We start from the raw sequence: 24,454 nt of genomic DNA, 5'->3' as shown, positions 1-24,454 counted from the left end.
AATATTTTGTAATCACGCACGCGGGCCCCGTGAAAGCCGCTGTGTGTGCTGGAGGAAGGGGCAGAGCCCATAGTGAGAGCGCTACTGCTCAAAATTTCTGCTGCACCCTGCTTTCATATTTTCAGAAACATTCGCCTGATATTCGGTCCAGTATTATTTTAAAAAAGATCCTTATTCAAAAATAAATTAAGAAATAAAATATCAATCTAATTAATCTAAAGTGGGAAAATTGTTGTCACTAAAGGTCTTTACTCTGAAATCAAAGCAATCTGTCTGAGACTGGGGCTTCTGATATGTGAACTGCAGAAATTAATTCATCTCTATGATCAAAAACTGAATCTTTGTGTCATGTGACACACCAAATGCTCACAGTTTCAGATCTACAGAAGCATGTGCAAAGAGAGGTAGTGTGATGGGATAGTGCATAATGTCCTTCTATCATTTAATGAGATTGTGTGGTCATCCTCTTGATTTGGAGTCTTCTGGCAGACAGTGGTCGTATACAAACTTGGATGAGACTTTGTTGGAAAACACAGGAGGTATAAGAGATGAGAAGTAGTCATTTGGATTTTAAAAGCCTGTAGCTCACTAACACACAATGTCTCAAGGTGCTTCTGATTGTTATGATTTTTAATTGAGACACACACACACACACACACATGCACACACACACACACACACACACACACACACACACATATATATATATATATATATATATATATATATATATATATATATATATATATACATATGCACAGTGAAATTACTGTTTTCCCAGAATAGTGACTCGTAATGCAAAACCCTTTTCAGCTGAAACTGTAAAACTGTAAAGGACCTTGATAGTCATTGATGTCTATCTACAAATGAATGCATATAAGAGTTTTGTTCATGGCTGTCGTAATTATATAATGTCAGCTTGTCTCCAGCCCGCTTGCTGAGGGTCAGTGTCTCTGAGCCATGTTGATCCGCGCCTGTGTCCATTGCTGGTTCCAGCAGTGGTTGAATGGCTAAACCCAGAGGGACAAGGAGACACAGCGTGACAGATGGGGGTGACTGGTGACTCTGAGCAGGGACTCGTCTACAGATGGCGGCCCCCTCGGTCCCCCCACACATCACTCCCCCTATCATTCGACCCTCACTCATGCCTGGGGGAGAGAGAGAGAGAGAGAGAGAGAGAGAGAGAGAGAGAGAGAAAGAAAGGAGCCACTCACCCTCACCTCAGCACTGTTAGCCATGTCCAGTGGTTCTTAATCAGGCAAGCCACTGGCATCCCTCCCCTCATTAATCTTAATGAGCCTACTGGTCAGTGACTTCAGCTTCTTAAGATAATGCCATAATTCGACCTCAACAAATGGAAATGCCACCCATCTCTAACACTGGACCACAGAAACAACAACAACAAAATAATATGACATTAAATAAAATCATTTAACTGCATGATTTAACTGCAAGTGTTGGAGAGTTCCATAAAAGCTTCATATCAAATGGGAGCTCCATCTTCAAGGGACGCAGGACATCCTTAGTCTATAATAAAGGTATGAATTGCATACATTTATCCACAAACTTACAGTAAGCAAAAGGCTTTAGACTTCTTAAAATCACTCACCAAGAAGAGGGAGAAGCGTATCCACCCCAGCCAGATCAATGGATGCTGTGGGCGATGGTTGCTAGATTGACCTCCAGCTCTAACTGCATGAAGCAACCATCATGAGCTTTTATTGATCACATTGTGTAGACATACAATAACTGGGCCTTCTATGTAAGACATGGTGGCAGGAAATGGGGTGGGGTGTGGGTGGGTATGGGGGTGGGGTGTTTATGGGCTTGGGCGGGGTAGTGTGGGGTGATGATGGGGGTAGCACCCTTCATCGATGACACGACAACAACCAAATGTGTGAATTTCTCCATCTGCTTAAATGGTCTAAACAGAGCTTGCGTACTCCAGTCTGAACATCCTAATTAAGAGAATTGACAGGGATGACGTGGTTTTCCATTCAGGATCATGTATCATTTAAGGTGGTATGAATTGGCTTAACCTCAAATCCAACATGGGAGAACATTTAGAAAATCCCCTAAATGACGCCATGATTCAGCGCTGTAAAATGTTCCTGTGATTATGTTCACTATCCAAGTCCCCCACAACATAGGGAACTCAGCAGATTGGCCCCAGAGCCCAGACCCTGCAGATTGGCCCCAGAGCCCAAACCCAGCAGAATGACCCCAGATCCAGCGGTATGGCCCCAGAGCCCAAACCCAGCAGAGCAGCCCCAGAACTCAGTCAGTATGAAAGATCATGCATGTCCTTCCAGACTGCCCATGCAGACCTGCACCTCTGAGGGAGAACTAAGCAGAAAGCTTATCTGCGAATAAGGAGCTAAAACACTGCGTTGTGCATCTTTTATAAACTCTTTCGTATGGTATTGATTTAAGCTTATTGCGCTGAGCTATCTTATTTCCCCAGAGTCCTGGACTATTAACTCTGATATCATCAGGAAAGATCCTCTTACTGAAATTCCCTTGTCATGTCTCATCTCACAGGCTACACGGTCCTGTGACCTGTGATGGATAAAACGTTGTTGCTATGTGCGTCATATTTTATCACACTAGATATCTCGGCACAACGCGCAGATCTCTGCGCACAACGTGCTCTGAGCAGGCTGACCAATGAGTGCCTGCAAAACACTAGAGCAGAAACTGTGACATCACTGCAAAAGTGACAATGGTTTTAAAGAGGAATTCCAGGCTAGAATAAACTTTCCACATTTTTCTTGACAGTCTCTCACTTTTATGCAGACAGAAAAAGCATTTAGGACTCTTACGTGTTTTTTCAAGAAAGAGTATGCTTGCTCGTGCTTTGGAGTTGCCAAACCAGTCAAAGTAATGTTACATCATCTGGTGTGCCTGGAAACAGATCATATTTTCAGTTTTATTTCAAAAATGTAGGAATTGTCTTTCTTGAAAATTATGGAACACATCAAATCTCTGTCTGCGAATGATTAATATATATGTAATGTATACTGAGTGCTGCCTTTGTGGGATTTATGTTGAATTTGCCCATAATTATGGTCTAATATTTTAAGAATTCCATAATTAATAATCAACTTGTCAGACGTTTGTGAAGATTATTTCCCCAAAATAAAACATTTGCATGGAATGAAAAATTTGTATTAGTGTGAAAGAATCATGGCTGGCATGTGTTAGAATTAATTTTGCTTTCACCCAAATTCCTGCCTGTATTGTTGGTTTGTATTTTAAATATGACACTATCTTGAAATACAGTCATCCGCTAGGTTGATTTTCAGCATTTCCCAGCAAAACCGATACAGATGACTGTTTGGAGGCAGATCACATGTGGAACAGTGGAACGGACTATACATCAAAAGCCATTCACATGGCCAACAAGTACCAGCACTATTAGGCGTGAATGAATGGTGTGGATCACGGCTGGGAGCAGACTAGCCTCGCTATCACACACACTCCCTGGTGGGAGGACGAACTCAGAGTGGGAAAGAGAGGTGAGATCAAGAGGTTGTGAGGAATAGTCAGTGGATCATTGTGTTTTCGCAGCAAATCGCCTCAACAGTTTAGGGTAGAAAGTCAATTTCATGGCTCTTTTGAGTTGGAAGCCTTCACCCTGTGGGCAGATCGCAGCAAAAGAAGAAACATTATAAAACAAACACATCCTCTAGGGGTCTCCTGCTCTCTCTTCTGCTCTCTCTAACCCCTCCTCTCTCTGTATTCTTGTATTTCTGGTCATTTTGACATGCCTGAGATAATGAATAGATTCAGATGATCTATTTGTATAAACAAATGAATAAGTGCTCTAGAAAAATTGTGACTTAGAAGTGTATAAAAAAGCATTTAGCTTTTGGCTTTTTTGGAGGGGGTGGGGGTGGGGGGGTGATAATAAAAACTATTAACTATGGGGGAAAGCCGTTGGAGTCACATACTGATCGTTATCTTAAATGCACGCATGCCCATGCATAACATTTAAAATGTCTTCTTTTTTGCGACCTCTGAACTAATCAGCGGAGACAAAATCGTTTGTAAAAACAACATGTCAAATTACAACCATTAAAAAATATTATTAATTAGCATTCATCTTGCACACATAAGAGATTCACCCAAATGAGTTAGCCAGTTTACATCGCGTTTGGGCATTAGTGTATCTCTTTTCTGCCAGAAATAAAGACTTGACTATCCCCTTCCCCATAACAAGATTCCTAACCCATGGAAGAATGAAAGTTCAGCCGTACTGATCCAGCCAAGAAGAAGCTAAAGCTGGACCGCGTCACCAGCAGAAAGATTAAATGGCCCGCTGCCAACATGTACTTTCCACAAACACAGTTACATCAGAGCCTTAATACGCTCCATCCAGACTGCAAATGGCATCGAACTTAATAAAGTAGTTTATTTGCTAATAACGTGCCAAAGGACATTCAAAGTTACGAGAGTTTCATCTTAACTGGTTACCCAGACATAATGAGTTTTACATTTTGCATAACCCGAACCGGGGCCATCCGTACTATATCTGACAACAGGTTAAGAGAACGCATATAATTTAAACCGATTATTTCTTAAAGTGCTGGTGTTCCACCTGCTCGCTCTCAGGGGTTTTTGGTTTTGGAAACAGCGTGAGAACTCCGCTGGATATCATACAAGCTTAATAAATAGCCGAGAGGTTTAATAAATCACTATATCTGATTCAGGGAAAATATGAATCTCACTTTATAGCGGAATAACATAACGACCTAATAAAAAGTCGAATGAGAAGGTGCGTGCGTTTCCCTGCGCGTCACATCCACCTGGGTCCCATACGGACACCATCAAATACATTCTACCATTGTTGCGTTCAGTACGTTATATCCAGCAGTATTTTAAAACTTTTGTAATTAATTTTAATATATTCAATAAAATATTGATTTCTTTCCGAAACAAATGACAATGAGAATACAACACTCCACAATTCATGAAAATACAAGAAAGGGCTGGCATGGCATTAAAAGGCTAACTCTAAGACAGGAAAGTTATACAGTTTCTTTTACTCTGAATAACCCTTTGGAATACAAAAAGACACGAGTTAAATTTTCATGTTCGCGTCGGCTGTAGGTTCAGATTTAAAATTGCTATCGACATTTTACCTGAAGACTTATTTATTTATTTCCAGTCCAAATATGGACTGCAATCCATCAACCTGTCTGCCCTTAATTCGGTCACTTCCACTAAAACCTTTTAGAACTTAATTGTGATTTAATTGTTTGTGCAATGGTAATTTACCCCTAAAAGGTCATACCAGGAAACAAGGGGACAAAACGAATATCAGAATAATGAAATATACTGCTTATGATTACCCACTGATGTTTTGTCTTCTCATTTGTTTAGTACAGTAGGCCATGAGATGTATCTACTTAAACCCATCCAGTGAAATACAGTAATGCAAAAAATCCTATTTTAGAAAATAAGGCTTCTAGAAAAGTAGGCCTACGTTTACACTTATGTGAAAACGAGTTTTCTTGTTATTATATCTCAAACAAACGTGTAACTAAGCGATGCGTGCAACTTAGTTTTACACAAACGCAAACGCCTCTCCAAGACGACACACATAATTGCGTTTGAATTATCAAGACGTGAGAGAAGAGTAGAGTGCGGGCTCTATTTCAGTCAGTTCGCCTACATTTGAAGCTTGTAAATACTAGTCGTGCATCGCTAAGGCTGTTTCGACACTGAGCGTTAAAGCTGGCATAGAAGCGACTTCTCGATTTTCGCTAGAGTATTTTGATATCTTCTAAGCTGTTGTTGATTGGGGACCACATGTGGATTCTTTGTATTAGTCGGGGTATACATGTCGAAACATATGTGACATCGACTTTCAACCATAATATTACATTTCTATAAATAGTCTACTTCAAAAAACCCAGAAATGGTTAAAAATGCTACAATTGTTACTAGGCAATTTTTCGTCAGTTCCTTCGCAAATAAAGTAAATGTATCTGGTTTATAGGTCTACTAAATTGATGCAGACCTGATGCCTCTGACCCCTTGACCTAACCGACCTTATACGTTGCAGTAGCTTCAAACAAGAACTACAACTATATATTTGGGTTAGCTGGGTGCATTTGCGGCGATCAAAGTTATCTTTACTACCTAACATGTCAATCTCAAAAAGGGTTACATCTCAGCAGGCCCTGATTAATGCAGAAAATTGCAGCAGGTCACATGCTGCAAATGTTCAAATATGCCAGCGCAGTCTTAAGCGGGTTTGAGATAAATAAAATCCTGTCGCCCACGTCATCAGTGAGGTTCATAATCGCGGTTTAGCGACATTGTGCTCGGTAGACCGTGCAGAGGGGCTATAGACCCTTTCGATTCTGCGCTTTTTTTATTTCCAGCTCACCTCTGTTCTGCACATGTGATAATGTTATTGTGGCAGATATAAGCCTCGAATGTATTTTAAAAAAAATAAAAATTTGCGAATATCCTGACTGTTATGGCAGTATTAATTTTATGCACATGCATAACATTGTAATTGCTAAGGCACTCATGCCAAAAACAGTTTAATTACCCATGAAAAATACTACCAATTAATTATGTTATGCTGAATATGATATAAATTTCAAGTAACCGTCTAGGCTACCAAAATATAATTAAATAAAATAAGTGAAATTAGCTTGTTCATATATGAAAAATGTGTTTTACTACTAGACTAGTATACACGTTCGCGCGCGCACGAGCGCGCACGCGCGCGCGCGCGCACACACACACACACACACACACACACACACACACACATACACACACGCACAAAAAACTACAAATATAATTTCCTAATTGAAAAAAAAAAAGTTTCTGTATTAATAGGAAATGTACCATGAATCGTTTTAAAATTTCTTTTTTAATTTTAAGACCAGTGGGTCTTACACAGTTTACAATGCGCAGCCAGAGTGCTAGATCACTCGCCTGCTCTCCCTATTATTTAACTCCAAGCGCGAAAATAATAATTTTTAGGTAGACCAAATAAATTAGGCTCACTATGCCGATGTAACTGTGGAAACCATGCCAGTGTTTGTAATGTATAAATGATGAATTTATTTATCTTTACAAGCTCATTTTTGGTCTTTCGGATCATTTAAACAAAACAAACCACTCAAAACAACTATTGGTTTTGAAAAATATGGGTAAAGCTAATTATGAATTGCATTACTCTTTAAGATGGTTTCCATGAGACTGCATATGCGAACTTTAAATGGGTTACTTCAGTTCCTATTAATAGATAGAAAATATTTTTCGAAAACTATTCATAATAACGCAGGAGGTCAGGAAAATCGGTTAGTATCATCAAACTATTTATATCACCTAACTGCATTAATAAAATTATCATAGAATGAATTAAACACGGGTTCTCCGTTTTACTCAGCCACACAGCACTGCGAGCATCTTAATGAATTGTAATTGTATTAACGGGCTCCAGCGTTGCATTGATTTCAAGAAAAGCTGCTGAAAGTTGAATTCAGACGCGAGAGCCGCCTGTAATTGCTCGAGACATGGAGATGGGGGCTGGGCGGAGAGGTTAGCCGTGTATAAATAGCGTGATCTCCAAAACACAGACATAACAGCGCAAGAGATCTAACCTTCTACACCCCTAGTATCGCCGCGTTCACTACTGAGCAGACAGAGCATCGCGTTAGGTCATTTAAAGTGGATTTCTGTAATCAGGACCACTCTCCAACCATGGAAGAACTCACGGCGTTCGTGTCGAAATCTTTCGATCAGAAAACCAAGGAGAGCAGCAAAGAGAGTATCACGTACAGGGAAGTTTTGGAGAGTGGCTTAGCGCGAGCCAGGGAGCTCGGAAACTCGGAAACAAACCTCCAGGACATTACCGAAACGAATAACCATTGCCCGGTGCATCTATTCAAGGATCACGTAGAGCTGGAGAAGGAGAAATTGAAGGAGTTTAACGTGGCGAGGGCTACTGATGGTAAGTGAAATTTACGCAAAGTATCGCTATAGCCTTCTGCAACTATTTAAAATTAGACGTGTGAATTATCCTGACAGTCATAAAAAATCGCGCACTGGTGTTAAATGCCTAAAAATCATAAAAACACGAAATCGAAGGTAAATCTATTTACAATTGTGTCATTGCGCAGAAAAGTCTTTGTGAAGACAGTATGTTTAATGTCCTGGCATGCGAACAATCCCGTGGAATAATTTTATCCTATAATCTAACACTTGTACAAGTGTTATATACATTCCGTATTAACGTCCACTGCAGTCAATTCTGTAAAGCCTATGAATCTTGTATTTATTATTTTCGAATCACTTTTATCCTCGTATTTCAGTAGGAAAATCAAGTCAAACACCCCAATAAGAGGCCTCAATCCTATCATCTTTACCACAACGATCTCTTTATCACAAATATCAATAAAAGTAGTTTCTTCGGGTCCCCTATAAAATAATATGCAGTTATGAAATTATGTCGTTAGTGCAGCAATAGTGATTTCTCAACAAATGCACGTTTCGTTTAAAAAAGCTGAGGATACAGTTGCGCGATATATTTTTATTGTTTTTCTCGAAACAGAGGATATACGCTCACGACAGAAGAAATATAAATGATGTCGCAGAAATCAAATTAAATCAAGTCTTCATAAATATAATACACTTTATCTTCATTGGCATGGCATGCAGTGAGTGATCATAACGCCATATAATAACATCACAAATAATAATAATAACATTTTTGTGTATTTGTTTATGGTGTATTTAAGCGTCTATATAAGCATATCAAGTGTTAATTTATGTGAGCGATGGGCAACTATATATGAACCGACATTTTAGGGAAAAAATTATGCAGCCTTGGCAGGACTTTGCACTTGAAAATGAGCGGATTATAATAAAATAATGTTTTAGTTGTTTTTCCCATACAAACAAACGCACTGTTCTAAGTCCAGATCCAACTCTGTGATGCTTACAATATTTTACAAAATTTTATATTTGACTTATGCTACATGATGAAATTACTACAACTATTACAACAGAACTTTCTACGGGGCCCAACTTTCTTATTTTTTTAACACACACACGTACACACGGGCAAACACACATAAATACACAGACATACATACATGCATATCTATCTATCTATCTATCTATCTATCTATCTATCTATCTATCTATCTATCTATCTATCTATCTATCTATCTATCTATCTATATGTATGTGTGTGTGTCTGCGTGCGTGCTATATGTGTATGTGTGTATATATATATATATATATATATATATATATATATATATATATATATATATATATATATATATATATATATATATATATATATATATATATATATATATATGGCCTAACTATGTTACTAATGCAATTTTAAAAGTGAGACGTCTATGGCGTCTTACTGACAAGACTCGAAAGGAATGAATGAGCTTTCTGTGTCTATAGTAAATGCTCTTGTCTCTATGCACAGACGAAACCTGCACATTACATCGTACACCAATACGGGCTTCTGTGTTAGCCCATGTGCACATGTAGTAGAGGGAACGTGTAGTAACGTGTCTGGTTTGATTGTAGGTATTTATGAGTGCAAAGAGAAGAAGGAGGACGTGAAATCCGAGGACGAGGACGCGCAGGGTAAACTGAAGCAGAGACGGAGCAGGACAAACTTTACCTTGGAACAGCTGAATGAGCTGGAGAGGTTATTTGATGAGACCCACTACCCCGATGCCTTCATGCGCGAAGAGTTGAGTCAAAGGCTGGGCTTATCGGAGGCCCGGGTACAGGTAGGCTCTCAGTCCCGTTTGTCGTTTTATTACTTTTTCTTTGGTGGGCTAAAATGGTATAGTTTCAGATGGACATTTCAGCACAGAGAATCAAGAGTCACAATGGAAAGGTTTATTTAATCCAGGAGGATAAAATATTTTTCAAACACCAAATACGCATCGATGGATCTGCTAGTGAAAATGTCACAAGTTTTCTTTCAGATTACTACACACTGGACCTGATTTCTCAGTTCTTTACACAGGGGGTCAAACAAGTATAATTCGGGACGGTTTTATTTTAAAGCGATATCTTTTGGATTTTATGATTTAACGCAAGAATGAGGGTGAATGGCGGTTCTGTGCCCTCATTAATTTATATGCACCTCTGATACTTAAATAATTTTCTCAAATAATATAAATACATTCTTACATTCTTTACACTGGTTCAAATTTGGTTCTTTGAAATGCACAACAAAGTGGTATATCAAATGTTTATGGTTGAGGCAATGAAAAATATTGATCAAAAATGTTTTTACTATTAGTACAAATACTACTACCATTACCACCACAACCGCTACTACTACTAGTAACAACAACAACAACAACAACAACAACAACAACAACAATAATAATAATAATAACAAGAAGAAGAAGAAGAAGAAGAAGAAGAAATCTGCTGAAAATGTATTGTTTATTTATTTGTTGTCGTTGTTATTGTTGTTGCTTGTGCTTGTTCATGTTATGTTAGTACTGATAATAACCGTTAATAACAGGCGCAATACCGGTCTGGATGTAATAAAACAGGTTTACAAAGGTCCACGAAATAAAAATGTTATTCTGCAAATTCTGACTATAAAGATTATGGCTGAGAATCCGGTGTATTTGTATATACATCTATAGACACACAGTCAAAACTATTTTATTATTTTGGTTGAGTAGTAAATTGCTTTTTTTTTTTGTCATGTTCAGAATGAAAAATTTAAATTTTAAACTTGCCTGTTCATTCATGTAAAAAAGGAAAGAAAGAAATAATTTTGCCATTTTGTGTTAGACTGAGATGCGACACTGAAAGTGGATCTGAAATAGCCCGTTTAGTTCTACCAGCAGCTAAATTCAGAGGAAAACTTGCTTATGTGCTGCGGAAAGATCTAACCACATCATTAAAATTAATGAAGCGGTTGAACTGCTGCTGCAGGGGACGCCTTCTTATGTCACTCACCTCATTTTCTCCAACGTTATCTTTGTAATATCTGCCGTTGGCTTGATATACTGTTCCCATAAAAATGTATTAGAAATAATTCAATTCTATCGCAACTCCTGCTGTTGCCATACCTCATGTTCTACAATTTAGCAGGAAAAGTAAGTAACATCGGTCGCCACTATGACAGCTTGCAAGCACAATATATTAAAATGTCTTTTCTGAGGCGTTGGCGAAATCAAATGAGATATTCTCGTATAGGTCCGTCTAAAATCACTATACGTTGACATTCAAAGGAAAAAAAATGGATTACGTTTAGAACCGCGTTCTTTACATATTTTGGCAAAAGACTGCGGTTGCACTAAAATGTAGACAGCAGCACGCAATATCTCATGCAGTCTAACCAAGTAAATGCACAAAATTGATTTCAGCTTAAACTCTAGTGTTGAAATTGTAAGACATGGGGTGTGATAGCTGATATTAACCTGTAACTGAAGTGTTATACAGAAACCCCACACCGACCAGCTGTCAAGAATCTAATTGAAAGTTATGAGACCTTGGTGAAGAGAAGGCAGTAATTCAATTACGACTAATATCTTTCGGTTTCTGGTGCAGAGCTAAATTAAATGTCATTATTCACTGTCTCTAATAAAAATCAAAAGGAAATCAGATTAGGGTATTTGTGAAATGCATCATTGAGTGGTCCTTAATGAAGAAATAACTGTCTAAAGCAGTGTAGCTCACTTCGCTTAGCAGACTGATGGATAATTACAATCGATCCTGGACTGAAAAATGTTTGATTCATTTGAAGTAGCACGTAAGCCAGCTTCTTTGAAAAATCCAACAGAAGGCACTATAACGTTAACAACGGCCGCAGCTGCAGCAACAATAACTGTAATAGGTCTAATAAAAACACACAAATAATAAAAGGCAGATAATAGATTAAAGTCCGTGCTTCTACTAGTATTATTGTTATTAATACAAATTAATTATTTACCACAAAATAACTAATAATTCTCTCAAAATCAAAACGAGTCAGTAACGGATATTTTTGCACGTTTGTCATCATTATCATCCAGTAACGTGCATATGGTCTATATCCGTTCTGAAACGCTGCTGCGGTAGGCCACTGCACGTTGGCCCTGGTGCAGACTTTTATCGAAAATGCAACAAATTCATTCCTGTTTCGCGCGTATGTAAGTAAGTTACCTGAGAGCACGTGTCTTTCAGCGTAACGAACGCCTGCGGAACACTTTGATTATATTCGCACAGCGGTAGCTGCTACAGCTGGAGTCTCCTTATAAAACAACGGGCTTTGTGCTCCCCCAGGTCACTAACTTTGCCACTGGAGAGCACAATCATTAACCAAATCAGACAAACGCTAAAGCTAACGAAAAGCTAACGCTAACGCATCGATGAAAATAAGCGTTTCATGAATTCACCGTTTTATAATAGTAACCGATCAGAAACTGATTTGTTGAACGTTGTGCCATCTACTAAATTTATTTGCATGTTTATTTGTTTTCTAACTGATAAATAACAGCTTTTCATTGGGAAAATGGTTTAGGCTGCAGTTATAATCGCAACTTTACATACAAACTGGCTACTTTAATTGTTTTTCCTGATGTGTCTGTAGCCCCTGTTTGCCTGTTAAAGAAACGGCTGTTCAGAATGATTCAAGATAATTTAGGCCTATTTATCTAGTGCCTTCAGAGAACAAAGGCATATCATCTCTTCCATTTTATATCATTTACGTACAAAATTGTTTTATATAATCTGGAGTCATCCGTAATGTAGACAGCAAGGCTGATCTTACAAAAGGCTGATCTTCAATTCGTTGTCATTTTTGTTTCAGGTATGGTTTCAGAATAGAAGAGCAAAATGCCGAAAACAAGAAAACCAGATGCACAAAGGTAAACTGGACTATAATAAAAAGTATTATGAAATCTTTTGCGGTGTTGACCGATTTGTTGGCAAGTCTGTTGGAGTTGGCTACGTAGACAGTAAAAAGGTTTTTCATGATTTGTCCTCCCACGTTAAGAGTAACCTAGCGCCTAACGGGTCGCCCGTGGACATTTAGGCCGCAGTATGACCTGTGACTGATTGTTTTCCTTTACGCCTTTAGGTGTCATTTTGGGCTCGGCCAGTCACCTGGATGCGTGCAGAGTCGCTCCCTACGTCAACATGGGTGCTTTAAGAATGCCATTTCAACAGGTAAAGGAATCACTTTCTGGGCGATATCATTTTTGAATTATCATGCTAACGTTCAGTAGTCGCGTTAAGCTCCTATCACATTTTTTTTCTGACCAAATATAAATTGTCGCTCTGTATTTGCCCGGACTCCAAATTCATGAGAAAAAAATACATGCTTGGTGAATAAACAGCGGGTTTAAGCTTTATCATAATGCGGGCCGCGTTGTGCGGAGGTTGCGTTCGACGGGGTGGCCCGTTAGGACGTCGCACAGGGGATGTCGAACCCTAGCGCACTTTTCACCTCTTGGTCTCGATGAGAGGCGAGCGAGATTAGAGAGACCCAGAGACATTTGATCTAGTGTCTGTTTTAGAATCCGGAGTGAAGAACTGTCTGCATCATCCCCGAGAAAAAGCAGTCCTAATTAAGCTAACAGCACGGCTAGGCGCAGGCAGATAAAAGGGATTATGAAAGCGAGAAACAGCACTGATGGATATTGGCATTGAGCGGCATTGGCAGGGCCAAGGCGTTAGGACTGCATACTGAACACCGCAACGTCAAGGCGAAAACAGGCTCTTGCGTCTCTCCCTCAGACCTCCACCACCTGTTGTCCATGCGGCAGGGCTACATAGTTCAGTAGACTCGGGTGCAATAGGGCGCCAGTTATTTTAAAACGTCAATTACAGTCTTAGTCGAAGAGCTGGCGTTAGGAAATTCGGAATAGGAGTACAACGAATTTCATGCTGAGGTATATTTTGATCACACGTCCTCTGAAGCTTATTTTTTCCAAAAATACTTGAAATTACAGATTCCATTTTCAAAGGCCATGCGTGGATTCCAGTGCTACATGCTGGCCCAGTATGTGACAAACAGAAAGTGCAAGGCTGCCAAACCATTTTCCCAAACTCTATCAAAACTCTATCCAGCTTGATACATGTTGTGTTTTAGTTGGATGACAAAACAGAAGACTCTAAACTTTTTTATGACACTCTTGTAGAATGAGATACATGGCAGGAAAGGGTTGATGTATAATTTTCACCTCATCTTAGTAAAATAATTGCTGAGAGTGTGCAACTCGATATTTTATTCTGGCTGCTTAGACCTCCTTTCCTTTTTGCTCAGGAATACATCTGAATAAATATTTATAGCCGCATATGTGAGCATATTTTTGCGTGCAAAATTGTTTATTTATGCAATTGAATACATAATTAGGATTACAAGATGTTGCAGGTTTTCATATGTTGGATGGAGAGTTTCTTTGTGGATTGGACTAATGTACTGAGACTTTTAACAGATGATATTTTTTTTTTTTTTTTTTTTTGGACCATTACGTTTTCTGAACACGCTGCATAACTGAACTCTGTAAAAAAAATACTTGGATGAAAAAGATTTGCCACAGAGTGAGCCAACACTGGACCATTTTCACTGAAAACCTGCAGTCAGTGGAAGCCTTTGTTGAGGTACAGGGACACAGAAAGTTTGCGGTGTCCGAGCCCCTTACCAGATCCCGGGCTGTCCCCTGGGCTGAGCAACAGGCTGTGCGCTAACACCACGCTTGTTTTCCTGTTGGCCCACAGGTCCAAGCCCAGCTCCAGCTGGAGGGGGTGACCCACTCACACCCTCACCTGCACCCCCACCTGGCAGCGCACGCCCCCTACCTGATGTTTCCTCCCCCGCCCTTCGGACTCCCGATTGCCTCGCTGGCAGACTCAGCGTCGGCGGCGGCCGCAGTGGCAGCAGCTGCCAAGAGTAACAGCAAGAACTCCAGCATCGCCGACCTGCGGCTCAAGGCAAGAAAACACACGGAGGCGCTGGGACTCTGACCCCCATGAGGTTCTCCGCCGCTCTGAACTGATAATTGCTTCTTACACAAGACTGCGCCTGTGAAAGGGCCACGACACTCACAGTTAAAAACAAAACAAAAACTAAAGAGAGAGGAAAATGTACTGAGAAGAGTGAAAGCGAGAGAGACCCGGGGGGCGGGAGGCGGGAGGGTTGGCGGGGTGGGGGTGAAGAGAACGTGTGAAAAAAACTGTCACAAAAAACCAGCTGCCAAAACAAACCACTTGTAGAGAAAGGTAATTAAATACCAATGAAATCACCTTTTACTTTTCACCCAACAGGCAGGACTGCTTGGAGGCCACTGGCTCAGCCCTTTCCAGTCCCAGATCACAGCCCCGGGACCATACAAAAATGTCTGGATGTCTGTCTGAAAGCCAGCAGTTTAGGAGCGGAGACTCTTAGGAAATGAGCAATGCAGCAGACAGACTCAGTGACTGAGGGAGGCTAGGGCGTGAGCGGTTCTCTCAGAGTGTGGTTTACGGACACACGTGAAAGTTTGGATTCTCGACCTCACAAAGAGAAATGGCCATTTCTATTATTTTAAATTTTTTTAAATTTTTTTTTGCCTTCGACCACTGTGTCTGTGCCGCTGCCAAGTGCATGGTTTCAAATGAAGGATAGTTCTACTGGGGCTGGCCTCCATTGTAACTGACATTCACCTGACTATGTTGATCACTGCCATGACAACTTTCCACTATAATCTGCACATAGACTCATTATATAGTTCTTGGTTTTTCATTCCACCATGGACAAAGATGGGAAGCAGCAGTCATGCCGAGGGTACACGCTTCAGCTTTCAGTGAAAATCTTGCGTTTGTTTTCCTGTTTTACGGAGGAAGCAGTATGTCCACCAGGCATGAGTCAGAAGGACTTTAGCTTTTGTTTTCATATTTTTTGCTCTCTCTTTTCTTTTGTGACTTGTCATGGGAATAGAAGTGAAACTAGCTTTTGCACTTCAGGTCTTGTATCAAGGTGTTTACAATCCTTATTGCAAGAAAATACTACTCTTCTATATAAGGGGATGAAATGTTGACTCACTGGGGTTTCATGTCATCAAAATACATTAAAATGACATTTTTCAAAGGGAAAAAGGGTAACTGCAATTTTGTAATTTAAAGTATTAAGGAAACATCAGTTTAACTGAAATGCAATTATGTGCAGTTAAGTGCAATACTGTAAATATGAGAAAAAATAGCAGTTGATGTTTGCTAATCAATAAACAACAATTTTTAGTTGTTTTTTGACACTGATATTAATGTGTTCCAAGTTCTTTTCCACAGACACGTTTGTTTTAGGCTGTGTAAATGATGTCTTGCTAACTCATTTACACCTGTATGCCCTAACCGCCCATGTGTGATGGTGATAAAACATAGTTTTGTATATGTACATTTTAAGAGTCATTGACATTACATGGAAGTAGACAAGGCAAATTAATTTTGTTCTGTACAAAGTGACACCAGTTCTTTTAGGTTTAATACACTCCTCTGACTGTCCACCAAAGACTAGCTCTTCATAATAACATGAATCACAACCTCATGGATGAATTTAAAGTTTTAGAATCGTTTACAGCATTGATTTGCTTTCCCACACATAAATACTATAAGTAATAAGTTTCTGTCAAAATAATTAATTACAAATACAATTAAATGCATAAACCTTTTAAACTTTGAGAACATGAACTGGTATTGTGTGCAGGCTTTTTGTGTGCAGGCCTGTGGACGCTGTCAGTTTCAATACTGATTGCCTTTGAACTAGTAGATCCTAGTTAGGTCTACCTCTAATAGAAAATTTTACATTGTGGGACATTTTTGCCTTTCACTACCATGAAGGGTTTTTTTTATGTTTCCATTTCTTTAATTGAGGTTGTAGATGATTTTTATTTATTGTTTTGTCAGAAAGTTTCTAAATGTTGAATGATCTGAGTTCAAGTGTACATTTTTACATGGCTTTGCATTTATTTTTATACACTTTTTAAATGCTTACAGTTTGCAACAGTTTGAAACAAATATGTGACTGCAAAACTTTTGTCTGACCTAAATGTAGCGTGTCCGAGTTTACGAACATTTCAGGGATGGTGGATAAAATCATAAACTTATGAGTTGAAATTTCCTTGCCGCTCCATGAAATTTGTTGTATCCCATCATAGTTGACATTTCATATGCAAGCATGCCCAAACATGACTCGCCATTGAGTTCCTATATTTTATTGTCCCCCCACCCCCCAAAAAAAGAAGAAATAAAGAATGTACATCTTGTACAAGTAAGCTATCAATAAAGTTATAAATATTTGTAATAGGGTTTATAATGCTTTGTGGCCCTCTGAAAGTTTAAGAATAAAGTTTGCTCTGTTTCACTAGAGTCTGAAGTTCTAGGAACAGCCACTTGACAAAGGTGTTCACGCAAAGAGTTCACTGGATCCAGTTTCCTTTAAGAACAAGCATATCTACTGCAAAAGCCTGAAAATAAACAATACTTTTTATTCTTCAGATTGCTTGAAAGCACCACCATATTGAGGATAACAGAGGCTTTACAGCAGGTCCAAGAACCCTTCACCCTTAGCACCTGCTGATTTTAGATTTAAATGACTGTTGTAGGTGTACTGAAGGTTGTAGCATAACTAGGATAATTTTTAATAATTTTGGGTTTTGTTTCTTTGTGACTTGTGTTCCTTGCTCTTAATTTTATTATTTGTAACAGTACAGTGGTAATACTGCATTTGTTACCAGTGGATGCTTGATATAGTAAAAAGCAAAGCAAGAGGCAGTGCTACTTCATCTGCACTAACTCTGTGCACAGCTTGAAATAAGGAGGACTCTTTCTGTTTGCTAATTGCATTTGGGAATCTAAATCCAGATGTCTGTAAACACATTAATTACAGCATGCTGTAATTAGTGCTCTTATTGTCCTAAACTCAAGGAGAAAGCAGCCCAAAGGGCAGGCAAGGACCCTTTGAGGTTCAATGGTGTCTAATTTGGACCCCTGCACTCATATATCAAGATGCAGTGATATGGGGCCAAAGCTGATAGCCTCAAATTTAGGCACATGGCCTCTAACTGAAGCCTGCTGGAAAAGCAGCATTCCTTTCTGTGCTCAAATAATTAGCAACACACTAAAGCTATCAATCAAGGCACAACAACTAGTTACACACAGGTATTTGGCTTGGCCACAGGTCACAAATAAAGAAATGTGCAGACAGCCTAATTGGAGATTTTATTAGAAGCAAGTCAACTGATATAATTTACATCATGGACTAAATTGTTCACCTCTTGGCAGGACTGGGCATGCAGTGTTTCTAAATTTAGATCAGCAAGTGAATAAACATAATGTTATATTACATAAATCAGCTAAAGCAAATGTTCATTTGCAATTACAGAACAGTGGCATTATACGCGCAAAGTTTTACTGATACATGAGGAAATGGAATACTCAAGTTCATGAACCACCACATTGCATCATCCAGTAAATATTGAAACAATGAGCAGCATCCACCTAGATGCAGTCATAAAAAAACAGATGGAAAAATTTAGGCCTTTACTCTCATACTAATAAAAGATCCCTCTGCAGAGACAGACAGTGTATTACCTATAAACAACCTTAAAGAATTATTTCAGTTCTTGATTTTTTACATTATTGCTATTATTTTGAATATAAGATTAACTAAATTGCAAAGTCATGATTGTGACAAGGCAGTTTTAACATAGTCTGATGCACTGTTGCTCTCTAATTTGGCTTGGTGCTGCTGAATACATTTGAAATGTCTTACTAGGTTGGATATTCATTTAAATCTATATGCACCTTTTCACTTAAATATCCAAGTAGACATAAAACTGTTTCTCCGATGTACTCCTTAGTCTTTTGATGTAATTCAGCCATGCATACCTGTGTGCTCAAACATGTAACGAGCAATTTCCTGTAGCACAGCTCAAACACAAGGTAATAAGGGTCACAACCTACTGGCTGATGTGACAGATCTTTAAATCTTACCATCATTACGAACTTTGGAATCTTAGATGGCAGGCCTAAAAGTGAGAAAAAAAAAAGTTTGTGACTGTAGAGGGTGATGCGCAGGACAAAATCACTGTGCTTCACATTATGCTTAATCAGTTCATCACCCCTCAGAGAACAGAGCCCCTGCTGACAAGTTCCTTTCCTTGTGGTATCAAAGCCAGTGGAGTCCCCGAGGACCCCATCCATTTAGATCATGGGGCAGCTATGTTTTGTTGCAAGATCCAGGATGCATCATTGCTTGCATGCAGAGAACTGTTCAACGCAAATTTATTTACAAACAGCAATTAGAAGGTATTTTAAACTGTCACATCACACGAACAGACCAGCCTTTCCAATAGATTGGTCAAGCCCTTCAGTAGCATCTGAATATCCGACCCAGGTGGGGTAGGGTGATAGAGCTCATGTTTATACATTGCTATACTATATTGAAAATATTTTGTCACACATTATCTCTATAACGCCAAGTATAATGAAGAATATTTCACATCAGGTGCAGTGCTTTATGCTGCAGAAATATTGATACAACCAACCTGTTTGCTGCAAATTGAACTTAATTTGCAAATCAAAAGTGACCATCAAATGTGTTCATACATTCAAGATAAGCTGAGCATGGTGAACATGGTGAGTTTTTAGCATTGTAAGTATCAACACCTTAAATCTGGAAAGAAGTGCATGTGATTCAATGAATTAAAACTTCCATTGTATAATAATAATTGATGTAAAATTTCTATAACAGAAAAATTCTGAATAGAAATTCCTGCTAACGAAAACTCAAATGAAAAAAAAAAACAGTACTGGAGACAGAGCAATGACTTGGACATCAAACGCAACCCTCCTTGAATTTTTAGTGGGTTTGTATAGATCACATTTTGGCTTGCATTCTTAACCTGTACTTGTTACTGAACTGGAAGTCAATTGCACTGAAAAACTGAAGCTACCATAACAAAGGGCACTGATTCTTTGTTCCGAAACAAATTTTTGTTCCATTAAGAGTTCTTATATTTTACATTAATTTATTATTACATGAATCTACCAAAGTTATACCAAAGGCCTTTGTGCAAGCATCATTTTTGACATAGTGTGACTTTGGACAGAAAATTAAGTATAGCACATAGTGCCTTTAGTCAGTGTTCTGTAATCTTGTTCATTACAAAGTTTGACAAAGTCTTGTTCATTACATAAGGTCTGACAATGAGAATATGACCAACTTAGACTGTAACTGCGTAAAGGCTATACTTGAATAAAGTATGGAGTTTGATGCAGGCATTTTACAATAAAAAAAAAAAGATTTTTAGTAGTGCAGAATTAAATACTAGTATAGCACATGGAAACTTTAAAGTAGTATGCAAAATCTCTACTATTCAACATTACAAACACCGTTCAACAACATTCAACAATTCTTGCTGGTGTTTCTAAGTAACTACTATCTCCCTACAGATGCAGCTGTCTCTGAGTTATCTCACTGGTTGCCACAAGTAAGAATACAAATACAGTTTCAATCATGCGAGTAGTCTCTAAAGATATTCTCCGAGTATTAGCATTTACCACTTCTGATCATTACTACTGTAAGATGGTTCAGCAATATACATCCAACAACTCTTGTTTAGCAAAACTAAGTAGCCATGTTAGATGAAAACTAGTAATACCTTTTGGAGTTAGAAATGTATTTAATAATAGTCATGCCAAACTACCAAGAAATATAATGCAATATGAGCATCATACCAGGTAAGGGCCTCATATAAACCTGGAACTAACATTGTTTTGTTGAACTCCTCAAGACTCACTTGTATATATTTATATCCTATTAACAGTGTGTTTTACTGTGTCTCAGCATGAGTTTTATAAAGTGGTTTTAAAACTAGGCTTTGAGGCCGTTGAGGCCATTTAAGTCCATAATTTACATTCCAGTTCTGAATACACACAATTTCCTATGTTCAATAGCACATTATTCCAACATTGTGACCTTAAACTACAGGGTTATTACTCAGTTATTACCCGTAAGACATATATTTTCAGTAGATACTGTGAATTATTCAGTAACTACACTGAAACTAATATGAAGGGTATGTTCTTACAAGAGTGAAGAAAGAAGCTCTATTCTCGCTCCCACTAGCAGGTCCTTGGAGTTTAAGGGGTTAAGTAGAACACACTTTGGGTGCTTCCTCTTCAAAGCTAGCATGTAATCACACAGCTTCAAAGACTATTAAGCTAAAGGAAAGAAAGAAACGAAAACAATGCACAGTAATTAATCCGATCAATCAATAAACCTTACCAAAGAGTCTCATTAAGCTTTTTATTTTCAACAAAGACCTAGTTCACCCCTAATGCACTACAAAATCAAGATGAAATGCAAAATGCATTAGTATATATTTTGCAATTGTTGACTGGGGTTTTATTTTTGTTAATATCTGAATGAAAATAAAAGATATTGAATTCTGTAGCCTGAGTAGTATTTTGGAGCAACTGTAATCCTACAATCACCAAACCTCTGAGCAAATTATGTAGCAGTGAGTCAGTTGACATGGTTTTTTGAAACAAAGGGCTTGGTCTTCACTTTAAAGACTTTGTGTACCACTATTGCAAAAGCTACTTAATAACAAAGGACCCACAAGTACACACAATAGGCTGGTCTCTTTGCTGCACTAATTTGGTGACATTGGTGACAGCATTGAGACTGCCGTCTATTCTGCATGATATACAGCATGCACACTTCTTCGACCAAACTGCTGAATTATCAAGTGGAGTTGTACACCTTATGTGCACTGTATATAGGTCAGCACCTAGGCAACCTGTTCTTCAACAGCAAGAAATGTTCTTCCAGTCACCTAACAGGCACTATGGCATTAAGGAAAACTACATTTTTTTCCTTAACTTTAAAACATTACTATTTTAAAATGTATGTAAATATGGGAACAAAACTCTAATTGTAGTAATTGCAGCATTGTCTGCAGAGACATGATAACTATTAACATATTGCAATATCTATGTGTTGTGACCTTTTGTAAATAAATGTGCACACATCCTTTTAGAATGCTTGTTATTGAAATGTATGACGGCCACACTCCAGAATCACAGATGTACACACGGAGGGTTTTCACAGTGGGGGGACAGGATGAAACCACATGCATTCAGGAGCCGCACACATCCAGGGCACTTAGACCCAGGACAAACAGCAATGGAACAGCAAGTAGCCCAGTGCAGCAGTTTACATAGCGCCATTAGGCAGGGAGTTGAGCTAAAGCAGTCACTTCACTCACACAAACAAGGAACACTTGAGGAAAAATAATTATCTGCCATTTCCCAAGTAAGGGTCAAATGCATTTCAATGTAAATGCAAACATTTCCTAACCCTCCTCCCCCCAGTTTATGATGAAGATGGAGTATTTTCAAGATCTGTTTCATTTTAGGAACTTAATTTTAGCAACTTCATTTCAGATTCTTTTTAGGAATCTAACAATAACAGATAAAACACCTGCTGCTGTGTGTATGCATAAAATGTGCCAGATGTGATGTGTCAAAAGTAAAGATGAATGTTCATATACGCATAATAACAGATTATGGACTTTCACGGTCCTCAAAGGATTTCTAAGATGATTTCCACAAGCCTTCTAGCTTAGGTCGTGTGAGTTCTAGTTTAAAACCCCACTTTCTTAGGGCACGGGGTCAAAATAAAACTGAATACATTTTAGTTTTATCCTGAGGGGGACCTCTAACCCAGCTCGTACAGGGTTACATTAGCATAAAATATGGTTTCTACCCTCCAGTGTGCAGTTAAGCAAGGCAACTGAAAGTGGCCGCATAGCATGTTTGATGTTAAATCTTATTCATTTACAGTTGTTTTAATGTAATGGTTGGATTATCAAACATGTCAGACTGATTCCAGCATCATTATGTCAGGAGCATTGACTGCTTTTACTGCATTTATGTGAGCATGCAGCATTGCTTTGGAAATTCTTACCAATGCAGGCTTGAACTGCTCTGTGGAAGCTTGTAAATCTGTTGTGCCTGATAATGGCTTATTTTTGAATATCATTCATCACATAACCTCTGCGTTAAATGTTGCAATGTTCCAAAAAATGAGCCATGCTAGAAACATGAGCTTTACCTGCCTGATGTGCTCTAGAGTTACAACACTGATAGTAGCTTGATTGGAGGCTTATCACAGTACTTCACCTTTGCTTGAAAATAATGCAGGGTCAAGATGAAATTATAGAAAATGCAATTTAGCCAACCAAGAAAAAGTAAAATCTTTAATAACCATTTACGTCAAAATTAACTTTCTGCAGCAAAACACATGGACCAATAATAATGTTGCATTATTGATATGGGTCATAAGAGAATAATGCAATAAACCAAGACAATGCGCCCACAATTAATCATAGTTTGCTTGAGGCACCTCCAAGAAAAATGATTTCATTTGAAGGACCACTCACGCAGTCTCTAATGAGATCAACTGTACTGGCTGGTTATTTTACTTTGACCAAAAGAGACTTCTTTTGTACAGATGGAAATACAGCTGATGAAATCCAGCATACATAGTGATAATGATAATGATAGTAAACATAGTATAATGATAGTTTACATTAGCTATCATTGCCTTTTTAATATATTCAACCACATATAAAGATTATTATCAATGACTGAGCTGCGTCATTCACAAGGATGGTGCTGCATCCTTTGCATTGCTTCTGCATGTCTTATACAATAATATAGCTAGAAATGCTGTGATGAAGTATTCTTTAGTGAACTGTGAGACGCGAATACACAGGAAGTCAAGTGAAGAGATGAACTTTAGCCAGTGAGTGATAGGAGTGGAGCCCTGGTACTGTGATAGAACCTACAGTCTCATCGTTGGCGAAGCGTGCACTCCTGTGGCTGCAGGGCTAGCTTTCTGAAGGCTAAGGGCACGCATGTCTATAAACAGCCGGAGGGAACGTTACCTGGTCTGATTATAGCCCATTTCTCCATTTCCCAAATGTTTTACAAAACCTGACTGTTAATCAATACTTGCAAAAATCTCCAGCTGGTGTGATCTCAGTTCACTTACCAGTGGAGCTCCTGCAATTGTAAATAGCTCAGGACCTACCTGTGACCAATGTAAGAAGACAGAATATAGTTGTGTTATAGATTATTTTAGAGTTAATATGTGTACAGTTAATATAATCAGTGGTTAAGCTGTTTATATGAAAGAAATTTTGAAGCATTTTGTTACTCTGTTGTTCCCCAAACTAAAGCAACACAGGTATATATTATCTGTACTCCTCAAGTATGTTATGTGCATGAATATTCTAACTTAATTTTACTTCATAATAAACACATAGCAACAATTTTACCATATCTATATTTATTTCCATATGGGTTTCATGTTAGCAATATATCATAGTTGCCAACCTCCCAATTACATCAAATGAACAACTTGTTTTATAGTGACTGGTAATCAGAG

The 24,454-nt window shown here is 38.5% G+C and overlaps 1 protein-coding gene across 2 annotated transcripts; it reads left to right on the top strand.

Moving 5' to 3' along the window:
• Positions 1-7,632: 7,632 nt before the first annotated feature.
• shox (short stature homeobox) lies at positions 7,633-17,262 on the top strand. Of its 2 annotated transcripts, XM_026995628.2 has the most exons (6): positions 7,633-7,981; positions 9,586-9,794; positions 12,827-12,884; positions 13,097-13,185; positions 14,740-14,952; positions 15,286-17,262. In XM_026995628.2, exons 1-6 carry the CDS (start codon positions 7,732-7,734, stop codon positions 15,373-15,375), a joined length of 909 nt encoding a protein of 302 aa, XP_026851429.1. In that variant the 5' UTR covers positions 7,633-7,731; the 3' UTR covers positions 15,376-17,262. The 2 variants fall into 2 exon arrangements, with proteins under 2 accessions (XP_026851429.1, XP_026851422.1); XM_026995621.1 differs by lacking the exon at positions 15,286-17,262 and having other exon boundaries at positions 14,740-15,094.
• Positions 17,263-24,454: the final 7,192 nt, after the last annotated feature.

This window comes from Electrophorus electricus, chromosome 25 (assembly GCF_013358815.1).
Source record: "Electrophorus electricus isolate fEleEle1 chromosome 25, fEleEle1.pri, whole genome shotgun sequence".
NCBI classification, from domain to species: Eukaryota; Metazoa; Chordata; class Actinopteri; order Gymnotiformes; family Gymnotidae; genus Electrophorus; species Electrophorus electricus.
This window is presented reverse-complemented; position numbering and strand designations above follow the sequence as displayed.

Bases quoted from the DNA above. Each gene is read 5' to 3' on its own strand.
- shox (XM_026995628.2), top strand. From the start codon at position 7,732: ATGGAAGAACTCACGGCGTTCGTGTCGAAATCTTTCGATCAGAAAACC. The intron at 12,885-13,096 runs GTAAACTGGACT...TTACGCCTTTAG, and splicing joins AGAAAACCAGATGCACAAAG to GTGTCATTTTGGGCTCGGCC. The intron at 13,186-14,739 runs GTAAAGGAATCA...GTTGGCCCACAG, and splicing joins TAAGAATGCCATTTCAACAG to GTCCAAGCCCAGCTCCAGCT.